This window comes from Callorhinus ursinus, unplaced genomic scaffold (genome assembly GCF_003265705.2).
Source record: "Callorhinus ursinus isolate GAN/ISIS: 27379988/994484 unplaced genomic scaffold, GSC_fseal_2.0 scaffold39, whole genome shotgun sequence".
In the NCBI taxonomy this organism is placed as follows: domain Eukaryota; kingdom Metazoa; phylum Chordata; class Mammalia; order Carnivora; family Otariidae; genus Callorhinus; species Callorhinus ursinus.
Window position 1 is genome coordinate 17,976,636 of NW_027397101.1, and position 20,563 is coordinate 17,997,198.

Below are 20,563 nucleotides of genomic sequence, written 5' to 3' on the forward strand. Positions count from 1 at the left end.
TATATATATATGTATATATATATATATTTTTTTTTAGTAGATATTTTTGAGATTTTATTTATTTGACGGAGAGAGACACAGCGAGAGAGGGAACACAAACAGGGAGGGGCAGAGGGAGAAGCAGACTCCCTGCTGAGCAGGGAGCCTGATGCGGGGCTCTATCCCAGGACCCCAGGATCATGACCTGAGCTGAAGGCAGCCGCTTAACGACTGAGCCACCCAGGCACCCCTATATTTTTAAGAGTTTGAACTAAGTTAGGTCTTACAAATGTAGTACAAGTAGGAAAACCCAGGAAGAAAAGCCTTTTGCAAGTATTATCTGTAGAACAAGAAATGAGTCGCAGTCCAACCCTTAAAAAAATTTTTGACTTTTTAAATGTTTAACATTCTAGCATTTCCTTATCCTGATTTGTTGCACGAAATTCCTTTCTTATCACCTTTGGTAAATACAGTGTACTCTGTGAGTTTTTTTTTTTTTTTTTAAAGATTTTATTTATTTGACAGAGAGACACAGCGAGAGAGGGAACACAAGCAGGGGGAGTGGGAGAGGGAGAAGCAGGCTTCCCGCGAAACAGGGAGCCCAACGCGGGGCTGGATTCCAGGATTCTGGGATCATGACCCGATTGGAAGGCAGCCACTTAATGACTGAGCCACCCAGGAGCCCCCTCTGTGAGTTTTATATGTAAATTACAAGGGATAATCCAAACCGTTTGTTCATAGGTAATTAGAACTTTCCATATTATCTACTTTACCTATAGATTTACCTATAGATTATATATAATCTATATGCTGATGATCAAAATATAATATAGTTCTATTAATGATTTTAACATAAATTATAATGAGTTTTAGCCATCTATAGGTAAGGAGGGCCCTTTGTACACTTGAATTGGGGATGAAGGAAGAAAGATGACTTTCACTGACCTAATAGTAAAGCAAGATTTTATTCATGTAAAGGAAACGTTGGAAAAACATCAGCAGGAGAAGAATGACATGGAGTCTCATATCAGGGAGACAGCACTGGAGGAGTTTAGATTACAAGCAGAACAATGGGAAGCAGAAAGAAGAGAGTTACAATTTATAGTACAGGTATTTTAAAAATAATAATTCAAGTCCTTAAATATGTCTTTTTTAATGCTTATGATATTAAAAATTACATTAGTGCAATAATTGGCTAGCTTACTCAACACAAAAATGATTCCTAATCTTTGATCTCTGGAAGGTCATGTTTCATCTGTGGTTATATGACAATATGGGCAACCGTAACGAGCAGATACTATCAGAATTAGAGTTGGGTGACTTCTGTTGCATAAATTATGTGAATTTTGAGACATGTATACATTTGGTATTTTATTTTTCCAGTTTAAAATATGAGACTGTTCACAATCTTTAATAGCATAAAGAAATAGAATGATTGGATTTTAGATATTAAAGGATACTTATAAATTAATATAGCATAGTGATTTTCAACTCTTTAAGAAGAACAAATTTAAAATTTTTTTAAATTTAAATTGAATTAATTAACGTATGATGTATTGTTAGTTTCAGAGGTAGAGGTAGTGATTCATCCGTCTTATGTAACACCCAGGGCTCATCACATCACGTGCCCTCCTTAATGTCCATCACCTAGTTACCCCATCCCCCCACCCCTCCAGTTTAACGACTGAGCCACCCAGGCGCCCCAAGAAGAGCAAATTCTTAATCGTGTTCTATTTACTCCTTTTCTCCAACACACAGAGTCCCCAAGGCTTCAAATAGTCTGGTTGGAAAATAACTGATTATATCCAACCCCCATTGTAGATGAGCAGATGGAGATTATGATTTACTGAGATCATAGACTGAGTGATTAATGTGGGAAAAGACTACCAGTCAACAGACTCTCACTTTGGTATACTGTGCATTTTTTTCAGGAGATTATATGTAAGTTATTTTGAAAGAGAGATGAGAAATTCAAACTGTTAATTCACTGACCAACTAACTTAAAATTTATTTCCATAATTTCTTCTATAACTTATTTTGTGATAAGAGATTTTTCTCTATACAAAACGACAAATTGAAATATCATCTTTGCACACATCCAAGATACACATTGTATGAATGAAAAATATCTATCTAAAATAAATTTTGTAGTTTTATGTTAGAAACAACTCTGCAAGACAAAGGCAGCCAACAACGTGCAGAGAATAAGAGCCATCTTATTTCTTTAAGAGTGAAAACTGGCAGTAAATAGTAGAAATATTGAATTTGTTGTATATGTAAGTATTCAAAATAACCAACAAATCCACAGCTTTCCCAAACCTCTGGTCTTGGACTATGATTTTCTTACCAGTCACTCCATCTGTAGAATCTAGAAAGACATTACAATCATTCTTTAGACCTCTTGGTATTCTTAGAGTCTGTCTGTAATTTGTGGCCTTTCCTTTCTTCCTCCCTCTAACCTTCCCTCCCTCCCTCCCTCCCTCCCTCCCTCAATTCCTTCCTTCCTTCCTTCCTTCCTTCCTTCCTTCCTCCTCCCTTCCTTCCTTCCTTCCTTCCTTCCTTCCTTCCTTCAAGTACATACTGAGTTTCTGCTATGGGTACTGAGGATATACAAAATTGATTAAGATATGATTTCTGTCCTTGAAGATCTTAAAATAGAGAGACATGTAAAGAGAGAAAATATATTGAAATATAATAAATTTTGAACAAAATGCTATGGGATAATGAAAGAGAAATTGATTAACTGCCTAGGAGATTGGGGAAACCACACAGAGCAGATGACATTTGAACTGTTGTTGATAATTGTCTTAACGGCTACCTGAAACAAAGAAGTAAACATAAGTAAATGAAAATAACCTCTTCATTTCTAAACATCTTTTTAAAGATTTTATTTATTTATTTGAGAGAGAATGAGAGATAGAGAGCATGAGAGGGAAGAGGGTCAGAGGGAGAAGCAGACTCCCTGCTGAGCAGGGAGCCCGATGTGGGACTCGATCCCGGGACTCCAGGATCATGACCTGAGCTGAAGGCAGTCGCTTAACCAACTGAGCCACCCAGGCGCCCTAACCTCTTCATTTCTGAACACTCAGAAATCTCCAGTGCCAATAGTCAGAAGCCCGAAACTTGAAAAATATGATTCAGAAGTCTTTATATTTAAATGTGTGGATGATGTGATTTTAGATGCAGTTTCTTGGTCAATCCTATAAACCTTAGATGAAATGTATGTGGTTATGACAGACTTTATATTATGAAGTACTAAAGGAATAATGTATCCATCTTTTTTGTTTTTAAGATTTTATCAATTTTTTTAAGTAATCTCTACACCCAACATGGGGCTCGAACTCACAACCCTGAGAGTGAGTCACATGCTCCACTGACCAAGCCAGTCAGGCACCCCGGTATCAGGCTTTAATTATTACGTATGGGAAAGAATAGGGAATATACTCCTTAGTTACTACCACCTTTTGTAGATAATTTTTTAAAGTTTTTATTTAAATTCCAATTAATTAACATACAGTGTAATATTAGTGTAAGATAAGTTTTATTGTAGTTTGTAACCGAAATGTTCAGAGCTCAAAAGTCTCTCAATTTCTTGTCCTTTTAACATTAACAAAAGAAAACTGTTTCTCTTTTTAAATCAAGTTTAAGAAACTATATTTTTAAAAGTCTTTTTCTAAACAACTCTAGGGATAGACTGAAATTCTCTTCTCTATTGGCTGTTGATGGGTTTAGGTTTCCATCCTATAATTAGATGTTAGTATGGTATAGTGTTCTCTTTGTGTAACTCTCTAAGGGAATTCAGTTTTTAAAATAAGTTTAAAAAAAACCCTTCTAAGTGAAACCTCATCTTTAACAGACAAAGCAGGTGTAGTCTTTCTTTCATCTGGGCTTTAGAATTCAGTCTCACTATAAAAAATATCTTAATTTTATGCCATGTCTCTTTTCTTTCCTAGTAATTGAAACGCTAAATAGAGGTGTACTTCTCTGGAATATTAATGGGGACTCTAGTGCAGTTACCTCATTTTAAAAAAGTGTTTCTCATTTTTTTAAATGCATGTCCTCTTTTGATAAACATAAAAACTCCATGTCTTTCTTTAGCATTATTTGAAATTTCAAAACAAATCAAAGCCAGAAAAAGCCCCAAACAAATCAAAGCCAATTTAACTTAAAAACAAAGTATTTATGTTGATTTTGAAATATATATTCTTATTTTTTGGTCTCTATTAAAATTTTCAACTTAAAATGGCTCTTTGTTGTGTTTTTATTTATTTTTTCCTCATTCCTGATCTAGCAATGGAAATTTTGAGGATGCTTATTTGTTGTTGTTGTTGTTGTTTTTTTTAAGATTTTATTCATTTATTTGACACAGAGAGCGTGAGCATAGGCGGGGGGAGGGGCAGAGGGAGAAGGAGAAGCAGGCTCCCCGCTGAGCAGGAAGCCCCACATGGGGCTTGATCCCAGGACCTGGGATCATGACCTGAGCTGACTTGAGCCAAAGGCAGATACTTAACCGACTGAGCCACCCAGGCGCCCCTTCATAATCTATAATTTATCAGTAGGATTGAAAGCATTTAGAAAATGTATTTCTTTTTCATATTTATCTTGTTTCCCAAATTCTAGAACTCAACCAGGGAATAAAATGATCCTTTTCTCCTTCATTGACTAAATTTAGTTTAAGTACCTAGTGATTAAGGGATGGGAGAGTCTGTAATGGCCAAAAAAAAGGAGGAATGTGGATTGAAAATAGCAGCATACACTAAAGAGGAGGGAGAGCGGGGGAGCAGTAAAGAAGGTATCAGGGCCAGGTTAGGCATCAGTGGGTGGGATATTAGCAGTGGAGGCAACATGTGGAAGATTGACCCGGTAGGCACAGTTGTGATCTAGGGACAGCTTGGAGGAAGCTCCATTGGAAAGGAAGTATTTCAGAAGTTTGCCTGAAATGGTGTAGAGCAGCAAGGAGCATTTCTTTGCAGTTTCCTAGGAAACTGCCCACTGGTGCCCTGTGTAAGCGAGCCGCATAGACAGTGACTCCGGCTCTGGTACTGCCTGTTGTTTCCCATCAGGAAATAGCTTTATATTCAATTTATAAAATTACTATATATCGTGCTCATTGTGAAAAATGTCCTCATTTAGGGAAATTTAAAAGCAAAAATGAAGGTCCTGTGATTTCCCCTTGAATCCCACTCCTTTTCTAAGGGGATATAAACATTTATCACTGTATTACATAAACGGAATTCTATTCCTTGGTATGTTTGGTGTCCATCTTTTGATATCCTTATATTTTTCTTGTAGCATTTGCATGGTTTTCTACCATGTGGACATTCCCAATATATATGAAGGAATCCCTTATTGAAAGACATTTTATTTCCTTCAAAATTTTGCTCTGATCAAGATTTGGGGCACCTCGCTGGCTCAGTTCATAGGGCATGTGACTCTTGATCTTGGGGTTGAGTTCAAGCCCCATGTTGGGCATAGAGCTTACTTTATAAATTTTTTTTAAAGATTTTATTTATTTATTTGAGAGAGAGACACAGAGCGTGAGAGAGAGTAAGCATGAGCAGGGGGAAGAACAGAGGGAGAGGGAGAAGGTGATTCTCCACTGAGCAGAAAGTCTGCACAGGGCTCGATCCTAGGACTCCAGGATCATAACCTGAGCCAAAGGGAGATACCCAACCAACTGAGCCACCCAAGCTTACTTTAAAAAAGAAAAAAAAGGAAAAAATGATTCACTAACCTTCCTGGTCATATCTTTGAGCTGCTGGACAAGTGATTGAACTGTGTAAATGCCTAAAAGTATCACTGCTTGGTGTGCAAGGTTATAGATTTATCATTATGATCGCTATTACACAAAGTTAGTACCAGTTTACACTCTGTGGCTGCTAACACTATTTCTGATTGTAGAACTGTGCTGGCTTTGGGGATTTCAGGAGATAAGCATGTACTAGGTTGAGATGGTAACTAGCTAAATTGATATATTTCTTAAGGTAGGAAGGAGGAGTACCTTAGCTCTGATATGTTTCTAACTATACTTTTATAATTCTTCAGACTTAAAACCATATTTTTGAGTCTGAGAAATGTTGTTTATATGAGTACATATAAAAACTGTAGTTTTGGGGCTGTGTTTCTGAAAAATGTGGACAGAGAGCAAGTTTATTTTCTAGTAGCACAATGTGGTTTTCTGTGATGGTAAATGTCAGTTCAAAAAGAAGCCCCATTTTAAAATATTTTAAGTTCAACACCTCCCTCTAGTGGACAAAAGAAAAACTCAATTTCCATTGTCCTTAATAATGATTTTGTTACAAACCCACACACACCACACTTACTTTTTCACTGTAAGGATCCTGGTAGCTTTTTGTTGTATTAGAAAATAAATTCTGTGACAAAATTTTTAAAACTTTATTTGCAAGGAGACAAATTAATCTTGACATATAACTGCATGAACTGTTTTATAACTCTTGGAATTTTCTTGTATGTCATAATGCACCCCAGACTTGGATTGTGTTGATTAAACCATAAAACTTAAAATGAATATTTCAACATACAAAAGAGAATAGGGATTAATATAACCAGTACCCAGCATAACCTACCATACCATTAATATACTAATATTTACCATCTAGATCATGTGTTTGTCATATTTGTTTCAGAATTAAAAACAGACAAGCAATAAATTGTTCAGTTATTTAAGACTGACTTTTCTGTATTACTTCATCATCCCACCATCACCCTATTCACAAAAGATACCATTGTTCTGAAGTTGGTGTTTAATTTTCTTTCTATATACATTCACAGTGTATCATATTATTTTGGTATTTTTTGTGTTTTAAAAATATACATAGAGTTTAATAAAGTATGAATCTTTGTCCAACTTGTCTTTCTCACTTTTTTTTTTTAAGATTTTATTTATTTATTTGACAGAGAGAGACACAGCAAGAGAGGGAACACAAGCAGGGGGAGTGGGAGAGGGAGAAGCAGGCTTCCCGCTGAGCAGGGAGCCCGATGCGGGGCTCGATCTCAGGACCCTGGGATCATGACCTGAGCCGAAGGCAGACACTTAATGACTGAGCCACCCAGGCACCCCTCTCACTTGTGTTTTTGATATTTATCCAAATTAATCCATGGCTCTAGTTCATTCAATTGAACTGGTGTATAGTATTTTTTACAATTGCCTATCTCCCAATTAATTTCCATTACTGGATTGTTGAGATTTAAATTCTTCCCAACTTTTAATTATTACATACCATGCTTTCATGAATATCAAATATTTTTGTTTATGTGGGTACATAGTTTGTGTATGTGCAATTACTTGGAGGTAAAGTATATGCCAAATTGTTCTCCCACGTGGTTGTACCAATTCAAAAGAAGAGCTCCTCTTCCCTTGCAGTCTCTTGAATACTTGGTATTTTTTAGATATAGTTTCTTTTGCAATAGATGTGTGTAAAATTGTTTCTCATTCTTGCTTAAATTTCTTTTTCCCTGACATTGAGCATATTATATTTATTGGCCATTCATGTTTCTTCTTTTGTGAATTGCCAGTTTATAATTTTCCCTTTTTCCTTTTGGATTGTTTGTATATTTTTATTGATTTATAGGAGTTTTTAATCTATTTGCTTGCTAATCCTTGGCTAATTATATCCCCAGGGTAAATATGGAGACAATTATATTTATTTGATGCAGGTTTAAATATTAGTGTAGTTGAATTTATCAGTCTTTTTCTTTATTAATAGTGCTTTTTTATGTCTTCAATAACCTAAAGTCATAAAGAGAATATATATTTTTTCTATACATAGCATGGGAAGATCTAATTTTATTTTATTTTTTTCTAAAGGATAACCAAATGCCCCTGTACCAGTTATTCAACGGTCTGTTTTGTCACCACTCACTGATTTATAGTGCTGTCTCTGTCGTCTGTCAAGTTCTTCTCTAAGGTTTGGTTCCTGAGTGCTGTATTCTGTTTCACTTGCATGCGTGTCTATTTATGAATCAATACCGAGTTGTTTTATTTACCATGGCTTTAGAGGAAGTCTTGATATCTGGTAGGACAAGTTCCCCTCTCCATATTCTTAATACATAGAGTTATTCTTAGCCTTTTAATCTCCTATGTAAGTTTGAGATTTAGTTTGTAATATTCCACCAAGAAAGCTTGGTGAAATTTTGATTGGAATTGGATTATAAGGTCAGTTTGGCATAAAGTTAACATCCTTAATTTCTTCTGTTTTCCATCCTTTTATATTTTTGTTCTATTTCCTGGGAGATTTCTTCAATTTTATGTTGTAACTGTTCTACTGAATTTTCATTTCTTCTTTTGGGTTATTAATTTTCAAGAGCTCTTGCTTGTCCTTCGACTATACTTTTTTTTATAGTAGGCTCTTTCTTGTCACATAGTTACACATTTTTTTCTTGAGATGAGAACTTTTAAGATTTATTCCCTTAGCAACTTCCAAATATACAATACAGTATTGTTAGCTAAAGTCACCATGCAGTACTTAACATCCCCAGAACTTACTATCTTATAGCTTTTGACTACCTTCACTTATTTCTCCCATTCCCCACCCTCCACCTCTGGCAATCACCAGGGATGGAGCCCCCGTATCAGGCTCCTGGCTCAGCAGGGAGCCTGCTTCTGCCTCTCCCCCTGCTCGTGCTCTCTCTTTCTGCATCTCTCTGTCTCAAATGAATAAATTAAAAAAAAAATCTTAAAAAAAGATTATTGCAAGCCTATGGTTAATTTCCAGTATAAAAATTTTGATTTTGGCATTTTTTGGCCAGTGTTCTTGCTGCTTTTATGGAGGGAAGAATTTTTGGCGGTCCTTACTTTGCCATTCTGAAATTGTGTCTGTTCTCTGAAGATATTTTGAAGGATTATTCTGTCTCTCTTTCTCTCTCTTTTTTTTAAAGATTTTATTTTTTTATTTGACAGGGAGAGAGAGAGCACATGAGCAGGGTGAAGGGCAGGGGGAGAAGCAGACTTCCCACAGAGTGGGGAGCCCACTGCAGTACTCCATCCTAGGACCCTGGGATCATGACCTGAGCTGAAGGCAGACGCTTAACTGACTGAGCCACCCAGGCATCCCTTATTCTTATATATGTTTCTTTCAGGATTTTTCCCTTCCCCCTTGATTTAGATTTCATCTTTTATGTTGTTTTTCTCCCCCCAAAATAGCACTTTTCTTACGTTTAAGAGTTGGGGGCTAAAAAGCTTATTAGAAACTCTGAGTGTTTGGGTTCGCTCTTTCAACTGTGATCTTCACTGTAGGGTTACCTGGCTGGATATTTGGAACAGATATGTATATAATCCTCCTATCTGCCCCAACTAACTTAAGAAGAGGTAGAGAATAGAAAACCTTATAGAGTTGGTATCAAAATTCCAGGCCCATATTGCTTCACCAATGAACAAAAAAAAAATCCAAGGAGGAAATAATTTCAGTTTTATATAAATTCTGCCAGAGAATGGAAAAATCTTTTTTTTTTTTTTTTTTACGATTTATTTATTTGAGAGAGAGAGAGTGAGCATGAGTGGGAGGGGCAGAGGGAGAGGGAGAGAGAATCCCAAGCAGACCCTGCACCAAGCCTGGAGCCCGACATGGGGCTGGTCCCAGGACTCCAAGACCATCACCCCAGCCGAAACCAAGAGTCAGATGCCCAACCAACTGTGCCACCCAGGTGCCCCTTGGATTGGAAAAATCTTGATAACATATCAAACTGATAAATCTTGATGCTAAATTGACAAAGATACAAGAAAGGATAATTATAGCCAATTTCACTAATGAATATACATACAAAAGAATTATATAAAATATTAGCCAACTCCATGCAGCAAAATATAAAAGATGTAATATAAAAAGCCTTTATACAATAAATGCCAAGTGAGTTTAACATTAGAAAATTAATCAGTGTTAATTTTAAATTAATGTAATCCTATGTAATATAAGTTTCTTGAATATGTAAGTAGAACTCCTAAAAAATCTATACTATATGAGAAAAACAGTTTTTAAAATAAAAACTGTGTTTTTATATGCATATCCAAAGACATAGAGTAATTGTCACATATTAGTGACTTGACCTCTGCATTAAAACTGGGATTGTTAGGTCAGACATTTCATCTACATCTTGAAAGACTTCTATTTAAAAGCCATATTACTGTAAGTAATATTTAATATAGGCCAATTATCATAAAGTTAAAATCTCACCAATGAATAGAATAAGCCCTAACTGATCCATCACTGATTTTCCCGTTGTTCCTTTTCATAGGATTAAATTGAAAGTGTCACGGAATAAAGGACATGCTCTTTGTTTAGTGTAATAGAATGATTGCATGTTGTTTTCTGTACTGTTTGTCAATAGAATGGGAACCACAAGTCATATTTTCTGAGTAAATTTCATGAGAATTCCGAATACTTCAGTTTCTTTTGCTTTATTTATTAAGTATTGTTTGAAATAATTATCAACTACAATACAAGCATTTTTGGTTATAGATTTTATTTTGTTTTTATTTCAGATTATTTGGTTTACATTGTGATTAACCTTGTAAATTGCTGTTTATTCATTTAAAAATATACATAGTACTTTGTGTGGATGATAGAAAGTTAGAGATGACGTGTCTGTCAAGAGGGCATATATTTTATTTTAATTTTTTAAGAAAGATTTTATTTATTTATTTGACAAAGAGAGAGGGAGAGAGTACAAGCAGGGGAGGTCGCAGGCAGAGGCAGAGGGAGAAGCAGGCTCCCTGCTGAGCAGGAAGCCCGATGCGGGGCTCCGTCCAGGACCCTGGGATCATGACCTGAGCCAGAGGCAGACGCTTGACCGACTGAGTCACCCAGGCGCCCTGAGAGGGCATATAATTTAATAATTTAACAGTGAATTTGAATTGATGCTGGCACTATTGAGTGCTTGAAGGAGGGGGACCTATCATGCAGAATAAAAATAGTATCTTACACTGGTATAGTGCTTAATGCTCTTCGAAGTACTTTCGTTTATGAAGGTACTGTTATGGTGAACTTGGATGACATATGGCTAGTCATAAAACCATTTATTCCTGAGTCCACACTGCCATTAAAAAACTGCAAGTGCTGGGCGCCTGGGTGGCTTAGATGGTTGAGCGTCTGCCTTTGGCTCAGGTCATGATCCCGGGGTCCTGGAATCGAGTCCCGCATTGGGCTCCCTGCTCACTGCAGAGCCTGCTTCTGCCTCTCCCTCTGCCATTCCCTCTGCTTGTACTCTTCTGTCTATCTCTCTGTCAAATAAATAAATAAAATCTTAAACAACAACAACAACAACAAAAATCTGCGAGTGCTGTCTGCTGGTTGCAGGCTGTGCCGGCACGCGTCTGCTCTGGTGCCCAGCTTTGCTCTTATCTGTGCTAGTTTAAGGACTGAAAATGTATGAGTAGATGCGCTTCCGTATATTAAGACATTTCTGTTACCTGAAGAAAATCATTCTTAAGAGTTCGTGCGTAGTCAGCTACAGAGTGGTAACCTCATGAGTGAGGGGGTGTGGAGAGAAGGAATCATGTGAGGTTTTGTTCTTCATCCTTTGACTGTGGACGGTACTGCCCCGTGCTTTCCAAGTTAGAGTCTTTTATAGAGAATTGTCTTTGGTGCTTGCGACATTCTCAGTCATATTCTGGTGATACATTTTGAGTGGCCTGCAATACTTGGAACCATTTTGGATCCCTATGCGTGTGTATGTCCCTGAATAAGATTGTGCTGGTGAAGGAAGGTGGGAAAGGAGCCTGCGTCAGAGACCTAAGTGGGAATGATGAATGTAGACACTTGACTGTGGAAAATACTTGGATATGTGTGTTAACTTCATGTTTGAACTTTCATAACATTCAACTCTGATTTCTGAGTTTAGTTGGAAAAGGAGATTGAGAAATTTCAGTAGAAGACTACCTGATTTTATTTTTCTTTCAATAATACAACAAAGATTTGAAAATTTGAAAACTGAAGGAAATGAAACACAGCCATCTAGTGGATGCAACTTGAAGAGCTATAACCATAGTTAAAGTACCAAGAACTCACATAAAAACCTCTCAAGGGTCGTTATTAGGCATTCAAGCTAATGACTTCTCCTCACATAAAGGAGCAATGTACATTTGTATTACAAAATATTTTACAATTTTAATGAGAGGGGAAAACATTATGTATGGCAGTTAGACTATAGCATTATGGAAATACCCTCAGAGGTCAATTAAACTAGCATAACATTATAGTAAGCTATATACATTTTCAGCCGTATCATATATTAATCAGAGCTCTAAAATTGTAAAACTCCATAATTCTTTTTAAAAAAAATTTATTTTTAAGTAATCTCTACGCTCAACTTGGGGCTCAAACTCACTACTCTGAGATCAAGAGTTTCATGCTCTACCTACTGAGCCAGCCAGGTACCCCAAAATTGTAAAACTCCAGTAGTGCTTTCTGAATATGTGTATATTCTGAAACATTGCTGGAATATCTAGACCTCTCTTGCTTATGAGGGCAAGTGTCTATAAATCCTTGAACAACATGGTTTGCACTGCATGGGTCCACTTACACATGGATTTTTTTCAACGAATATGTAGGAAAATTTTTTGGAGATTTTGGACAATCAAAAAACTTGGAGATGAACTGTGTAGCCTAGAAATACTGAAAAAAAATTTAAAAATAGTTAAGTATTGTAAGAATACAGTACATAATACATATACACATACAAAATACGGGTTAATTGTATTATCAGTAAGGCTTCTGGTCAACAGTAGGCTATTGGTAGCCAAGTCTTTGGGGAGACAAAACTTATATACAGATTTTTCGACTGCTCATGGGTGGGCGTCCCTAACCCTCATATTGTTCAGGAGTCAACCATATAAATTAACCTTTTACTATGGTTGAAGCATAGGCTTAGTTACTCACTGTCTTCTGTGAAATACATTTTTGTGATTGTTGGCTTATAAACTTTATTGATGCAAAAATGAATTATTTTCCAGGAGCAAGATAATGCTGTACAAAATATGCACAAGAAGGTAGAAAAATTAGAAACTGAGCACATGGACTGCTCTGATCTTCTACGGCGACAAACGAGTGAACTTGAATTTAGCACTCAACGAGAAGAACGTCTTAGAAAAGAATTTGAGGTATATTTTCTCATTCTTTTAAAACATATATATGTGGTCCAGTCAGTAATTTAGGGTCAGAGAAAGTTTTACTCTGCCATAAAATATAACACTAAATTTTTCAGCATTTATTTATATAGAATATCTGGTTTCTTTGAAAACTTTGTATTTGAGTAAATTATATTTTGTCCCTAATTTTTAAAATCTGTCCATTTTTAACAGTTAATTCTCATGGAATATTTGGAAAGTTTGAGGGTAATTCCTTCCATGATAAGGTTGAGGAAGCAACACAGGAAAGAATTTTGTGCACATAATATTAAATTGTAATTTTGTAGTTTGGATCATGTCCTAGCTGCATGGTTTTGTGGAATGCATTTCAGGTAAGACTTTAGATGGGAGGGCACCTGGGTGGCTCGGTTAAGCAACTGCCTTCGGCTCAGGTCATGATCCTGGAGTCCCGGGATCGAGTCCCGCATCGGGTTCCCTGCTCAGCAGGGAGTCTGCTTCTCCCTCTGACCCTCTTCCCTCTCATGCTCTCTATCTCTCATTCTCTCTCTCTCAAATAAATAAATAAAATCTTAAAAAAAAGGACTTTAGATGGGAAAGAAGCATCAAGTTACAAATGAAAGTTAAATGATTTTTATGAGAGAATGATACTGATGATCACTTTGAGAGAAATCTATTTGTTAATTCTTCTTTTTAAACTTTCCTTTTGTTTATGGGAAATTAAGTATTTCAATAGGTAAAGAAGCTTTTTTAAACATAATTTGTAATTGTTATTAGGTAAATAAGCATTTATAGAGAGAATTCAGTGATACAATCCTAGAGGTACTCTCGTTAAACTCATTGCTGTCATTTAACATTGTTCTGGAAATTTTAGCCAGAGAAGTATGTGATGGTAGAGCCACAATAAGTATAGTTCTTAGAAAGTGTATCAGATGATACACTTATAACTTGAATAGTCAAGAAAATCAACTTTAAAATTATTGACACTAGTAAGAACATTCGGTAAGGAGGCCAGGAAGAAAAGAATATGTAACAATTTTATTTACATTCTTATATTCCAGCAATAAGCAGAGAATAAAGCATGTAAAAAATTTTCCTCACCACAGTGACAAGATTAGGAATATAATTAAATACAAACACATTAAAAGTTACAAAAATTAACTGAGAGTCTTCAAAGAAAATGGTGAGACGTTTTGGAGACACTCAACACTAAAAAGATATGAATCCTTCCTAGATTATATTATGGGTTAAAACAGTTATAATAAAAAACTCAGTGGAATTATTTTGGGAATAAAGATTCAGAAATTCATGTGAAAGACTAAAGAGCTACTACATGAGAGTCTCTCAAACATTTTTAAAAAGATTTTATTTATTTGAGGGAGAGGGGGAGAGAGAGAGCCCAAGCAGGGGAAGGGGCAGAGGAAGAGGCAGAGAATCTCAAGCAGACTTTGCGCTCAGCGTGGACTCTGACGTGGGGCTCCATCCCACGACCCTGAGATCATGACCAGAGCTGAAACCCAAGAGTTTGATGCTTAACCAACTGAGCTGCCCAGGCGCCCCTAAAATATTTTGATAAGAGTAATGAGTGGAGACTTACTATATCAGAAGTTAATACCTATTATAAAAGCTTTAGTAATGTAATCGCAGAATTAGGATGGAAGCTGGGGAATCAGGCTCAGAAATAAATAAATAAATACATACATACATACATACATACATACATACATACATAAATAAATCCCAGAGCATCTCTAGAGGTCTTGGGAACAGAAATGATGGAAGAAGTTAGGATGAATTGGTATCAATTTTCATTTCATTTGTTTACCAATAACAGTTGGTATCATTCCTTTTATAACTTTATTTAGGATTCAAATCCCAAAGAGAAAATATGTGATTGAAAGAAGTAGTTTGCCCCAAATAAATCTCTCAGTTCTACTAAAATTAAAGCCCCCCCCAAAGAAATTTTTATAAAGAAAATTTGGTTTCTGGTACCAAAAGAAGGGGAAAAGAGATTGTTGAGTGGCCAAAAAGTACAGTAACTCTAAGACCAGATTTTCTTTCTTTTTTTTTTAAGATTTTATTTATTTATTTGAGAGAGAGAGAATGAGAGATAGAGAGCATGAGAGGGAAGAGGGTCAGAGGGAGAAGCAGACTCCCTGCTGAGCAGGGAGCCCGATGTGGGACTCGATCCCGGGACTCCAGAATCATGACCTGAGCCGAAGGCAGTCGCTTAACCAACTGAGCCACCCAGGCGCCCCAACTCTAAGACCAGATTTTCAGTGGTACAGAATTGAAAGGCGAGTAGTAGACTTATAGAATATATATAAAATCTAGTATATTAAGATACCATTTTAAATCAGTGAGAATAGGAAAGATTATTCAATTCATGTTGAAATATGGTTAACTATTTGGGACAAAATAAAATTAGATTCCCATCTTACATCATTTTGTAAAGTAAGTTCCAGTTGGATTATAAAGAGTAAAAATATTAAAAACTGAAAAGGAGAAAAAATTTAAGTGTTTTTTGCTCTGAGTGCAGTGTGACATATTGTTTAATCATAAAAGCAGAGGAACAAAATCAGTAGATTTATAGCTTTGACTAGGAAAAATTAAAGTAATGTATAAGTAAATTGTCCACTTCAAATAAAATAAAAAGACAAATGGGAAAAATATTTACAGCAAAAGGTAAATCTGTCTCTATCTCTGTATCTCTCTATCTAAACTCCCCCCACTATTTGGTAAGAAAAAGGAAATCTTTATGAAAAAAATCTACCAAGGATGTTGAAGAAGATGTGAGAGATGTTCAGATGGACAACAAATAAGTGAAAAATGCTTAACCTCACTATGATGTAAGAAAGGTTATAACACTCGTGATACTAAGACTAAAGAAAAAGATAGCGCCCATGTCGGTGAGGGTGATGTTAAAAGTTCCTGGGTCTTGCTGGTGAAAGTGCGAATGGATAAAGCCTTCAAGGAGCTCCGTTTGGCAAATTTATGTGGTCTTCCTCAGAAAATTATCACAGCCTTTGAGGCCTCTGGCTCATGGCTCCGCAGTCACTTGGGACTTCATTGTCTTATGCTGGCTCCTCTGTTTCCTAGGTCCCCGTGTGCTTTTTACTCCAGTGGCATCTGTAGTCTAGTAGCTGCTAAGAAAGGGTATGCGAGAGCCAAGTTTTAGCTGATCTTGCATTTCTGAGTGTGATTTTTATGAATAAAGTATTAGAGTAGATATAATTTGTCTGAATATAGAATTTTAGGTTTAAAGTCATTTTCTCTTAGAATGTGAAGTCCTTACCTCCCTGGTTCCCAGGCTCTTCTGTTGCTGTTGAGAGGTCTGATGTTATTCTGGTTTGTGTTTCTTTGTTGGTGATCTTTCCTCCCTCATTCTTCTCATCTCTCTAAGTTTTCTTGGTCCTCTGTTTTTTCAAACTTTTTTTTTTTTAAATGGAAAGCTTTAAACAAATATATTTAAAAAAGTGAACAGAATACTATAATGAACCTAATGTACCCATCGCCAGCTTCAACAATGATCTATGTATGGCCAATATTTTGCCATTTATACCCGTACTCACTTCCCCCCTCCCATATTATAGTGAAATGAATCCCAGTCACATATTATTTTAACTATAAATATTTAGTTATAATTTTTAAAAAATAAGGGGTCTTTATTTAGAGTCACATTATCAATATTAAAACTAAATTAACAGTAATTGCCTAATACAATCAAATATCCAGGCTTTATTCAAATTTCAAATTGCTCCACAAATGGTATAAATGTATGTAAGAATGCAGTTTGAGCCAGAATTCCAGTTACACATTACAATTGGTTGATACGTTTCCCTCTCTTTTAAAGATTTTATTTATTTGAGAGAGAGAGAGTGCACATATGTGCACGAGTGGGGAGAGGGACAGAGGAAGAAGGAGAGAGAGAAGGAAAGAGAATCTCAAGCAGACTCCACACTGAGCTCAGAGCCCTAGCAGGACTCGATCTCACAGCCCTGAGATCACGACTCCAAGATCACGACCTGAGCTGAAACCAAGAGTCTGTTGCTCAACCAACTGAGCCACCCAGGCACTCCGCTTGATACGTCTCTTAAATTTCTTTTCATCTACAGATTCTCCATCTATAGCTTTCTTTTTTCCTTATATTTGTGAGGACACCAGGTTATTTGTGCTATAGAGTTCCCAATGACTGCAATTGCAGAACATCAAATGTAAACAATGTTTCTTAGTATAGATCTTTTTTATTCATGGTGACATTTTAGTTAGGAAACTCATGTCCTTCATTTTGAGGAATTCTCTTATATTATTTCTTCTTAATTTTTTCCTTGGGGCTTTTGCTGTTCTCTCTTTCTCAGGCTTTTATTATTCAAGTGTCAGATCAACTGGATTGATGGTTTACTTTTACCTTTCTGTTGCCTTTCTCTTTGTCTTTTTGTTGTGAATTCTTGGGAGATTTACTTGACTTTACTTTCTAATCTTACTGAATATTTTCCTTTTCATTTTTAATTTCTAAGAGCTCTTTTTCTCTGTACTGTTTTTCATAGCATCCTGTTCCTATGACTACTATATTCATTTGTTTATTCAGTAAGTATTTATAGAGAGTATTAGGCACACTTTTGGGTGCGTGAAGCATCAGCAGTGAACAAAACAAAGTCTCTTCCCTCTTGAAGCTGACATTCTAGTCAGGGAGAATCACACATTAAACGAAACAAAACATGATAAGCCCTGTGGAGAGTAATAAAGCAGATTAGGGTTGGGTCACCTGGGTGGCTCAGTTGGTTGAGCGCCTGACTCTTGGTTTCAGCTCAGGTCATGATCTCAGGGTCGTGAGATCCGAGCTCTGTGTTGGGCTCCATGCTCAGCGGACAGTCTGCTTGAGATTCTCTCCCTCTCTCTTTGCCCCCCCCAACTCTCTCTCTCTCAAATAAATAAATCTTAAAAAAAAATAAAGCAGGGGAGGTGATGAGTGATGAGACAGGGTGGTTACCCTTTTATGTTAGTGGTCATAGAGGGCTGACTTGATAAAATGGCGTTTTAATAGAAACCTGAAGAAAGAAAGGGTCAGCCATGTGGATATCTGGATGAAAAGCATTGTAGGTAGCAGGAATAGAAAGTGCAAAGGCCATGAGGTGTGAGTGTGCTTGGAATGTTCGAGGAATAGCATGTAGGGCACTGTGACTGAAATGGAAAGGCTAGTAGGATATACAGAACAGTAAGCAGATTTTACAGTCTTTATGGTCTTCTGTAATTCATTGTAAGAACTTTGGCTTTTTGTCTGAGTGAGGTGAAAGTCATTGAAAGGTTTTGAGCAGAGGCCTGACATGCTTCCTCTTTTTTGTTTTAAAAGCATCATTCTGTATACTCTTTGGAGAATAGATTGTAAGAGACCTCTTAGGAGACTATTAAAAGTTACCTCAATGAGATATAGTGTAGAGGAGGTGGTTGGATTTGTATGTATTTTGGAAGATAGAACCAATAGAATTTGCAGGTCAGTTGGACCTGGCTTGTGAGAAAAAAGGAGGGAGTAAAGGACAATGCCAAAGATTTTGGCATGAGCAAATGGGTGAATGACATTGTCATTTACTCAACTGGCAAAATGCAAGTGGCATAGATTTGGGAGAGGTCAGGAGTTTGCTTTAAGTATGTTACGTTGGCATGCCTGGTAGACATCCAGGTGGAGGTGTGGAGTAGACAGTTGAATACGAGTTTGGGGCTTAGGGAAGCCTTACTGTTGTAGGATGATAGGGAATTATGGCAGATATTTCATTGCACAACTTTGAATGTTATAATCTGTAGGTCTTCTTTGTGCGTTTCTGTAGTTTCTGTAAGTGCTCTGCTAGTTTCATCTTTGGTGGTTATAGCATGGAAGAAGGACATGGTGGAAGAATCTGCATATCATACTGTTCAGTACGCAGACTTCCGCCTGGTTTCAGTCTTGTGTCCCCCTCGCTCCCCCACCCCCTATGTGTATCCCTATGTGCAGCTCTGGTTCAGATTCACATCCTCCAGATAATTAACCTCCAGTTTGTGTAGTGGTTAAGAAGGGGTAGTTGTTTGGGGTGGAGGTGGGTGTCTGGAAGTTAAACGTCTCATACTGATGGTATTAAAATATCTTTATTGAGATATAATTTACATGCTATAAATCCACCCATTTATAGTGTACAATCCAGTGATTTTTACTGTACTCATAGAGTTGTGCAGCCATCACCACAATAAATTTTAGAACGTTTTTATCACCTCAAGAAAAAAACCTCATACTCATTAGCCATGACTCTCCTGTTCTCCCATCTCTCTCAGCCCTAAGGAACTGCTAATCTGCCTATAGAGGCATCTATAGGTTTGCCTATCCTGGACATTTCCTATTAATGTAATCATGCAGCTTGTCACCATTTGTGATTGACTTTTTTCACTTAGCATGTTTCCAAGATTCATCCATATTGTATCAGGTATCAGGACTTCATTCCTTTTAATTACTGAATAATATTCCACGTATCATATACCACATTTTGTGTATCCATTTCTCAGGTGAAAGGCATTTGTGTTGTTTTCACTTTTTAGCTATTATGAATAATACCTCTATGAACATTGTTTACAGGTTTTCATGTGAACATGTTTTCAGTGCTCTTGGGTCTGTACCTAGGAGTGGAATTGCTGGGTCATGTGGTAATTCTGTGTTCAGTTTTTTGAGGAACTCTCACCACAGTGACTGCACCATTTTACATTGCACCACCAATGTATGAGGGTTCCAATTTCTCCAGATCCTCACCAGTACTTGTTACCATCAGTTTTTTTGATGATAGCCACCCTAGTTGGCATATAATGGTATGTCATTTTGGTCTTGGTTTGCATTTCTCTAATTACTAATGATGTTGAATACCATTTCATAAGCTTATTGGCCATTTGTGTGTTATTGGAGAAATATCTATTAAGATTCACTGTCCATTTTAATGGGTTATTTGTACCACATGAATAAGATGTTAATAACAGGGGGAACTTGGTGTGGGGTATATAGGAACTCTCAATAATAATGCCAAGCGTGAACTTGGCAAAGATAAAATGACTCACACTCTTAACATACATGGCCTAATTTTATGTAAAGTTAGAAAAAAAATTAGATTATATTCTACATAATATTTTTAGCTTATTTATCACTTTGTGATGAACATTTTTCAGGCCAATAAATTCAGGAATGTATCAATACTTAAAAATATTATGTGGTGGGGTGCGTGGACTCTTAATTTCAGCTCAGGTCATGATCTCAGCGTCTTGAGATTGAGCCCTGCATCAGGCTCTGCTCTGGACATGGAGCCTGCAGGCTCTGAGATTCTCTTTCCCTCTCCCTCTGCCCCTCCTCTCTGCTTGGGCACACACAAGAGCACATGTACTCTGTTTCAAGAAAAAAAAATGTGGTATGTGGATGGCCCATTAAAAGATTAGAATACAGTCTGAATATACTTAGAATTAAACAACTCATTTAGGAGT

The 20,563-nt window shown here is 36.7% G+C and overlaps 1 protein-coding gene across 8 annotated transcripts in view; it reads left to right on the plus strand.

Moving 5' to 3' along the window:
- Positions 1-20,563, plus strand: part of CCDC171 (coiled-coil domain containing 171) — a 316,432-nt gene that overhangs the window by 44,071 nt on the left and 251,798 nt on the right. For 7 of the 8 annotated variants that reach the window (XM_073880818.1, XM_025887898.2, XM_073880822.1 and 4 more), the window contains 2 exons: positions 958-1,089; positions 12,947-13,093. In XM_073880818.1, the coding sequence (XP_073736919.1) occupies positions 958-1,089; positions 12,947-13,093 (279 nt within the window). The remainder of the gene's footprint in view (positions 1-957; positions 1,090-12,946; positions 13,094-20,563) is intronic. The other variant, XM_073880821.1, reaches the window with a different exon arrangement.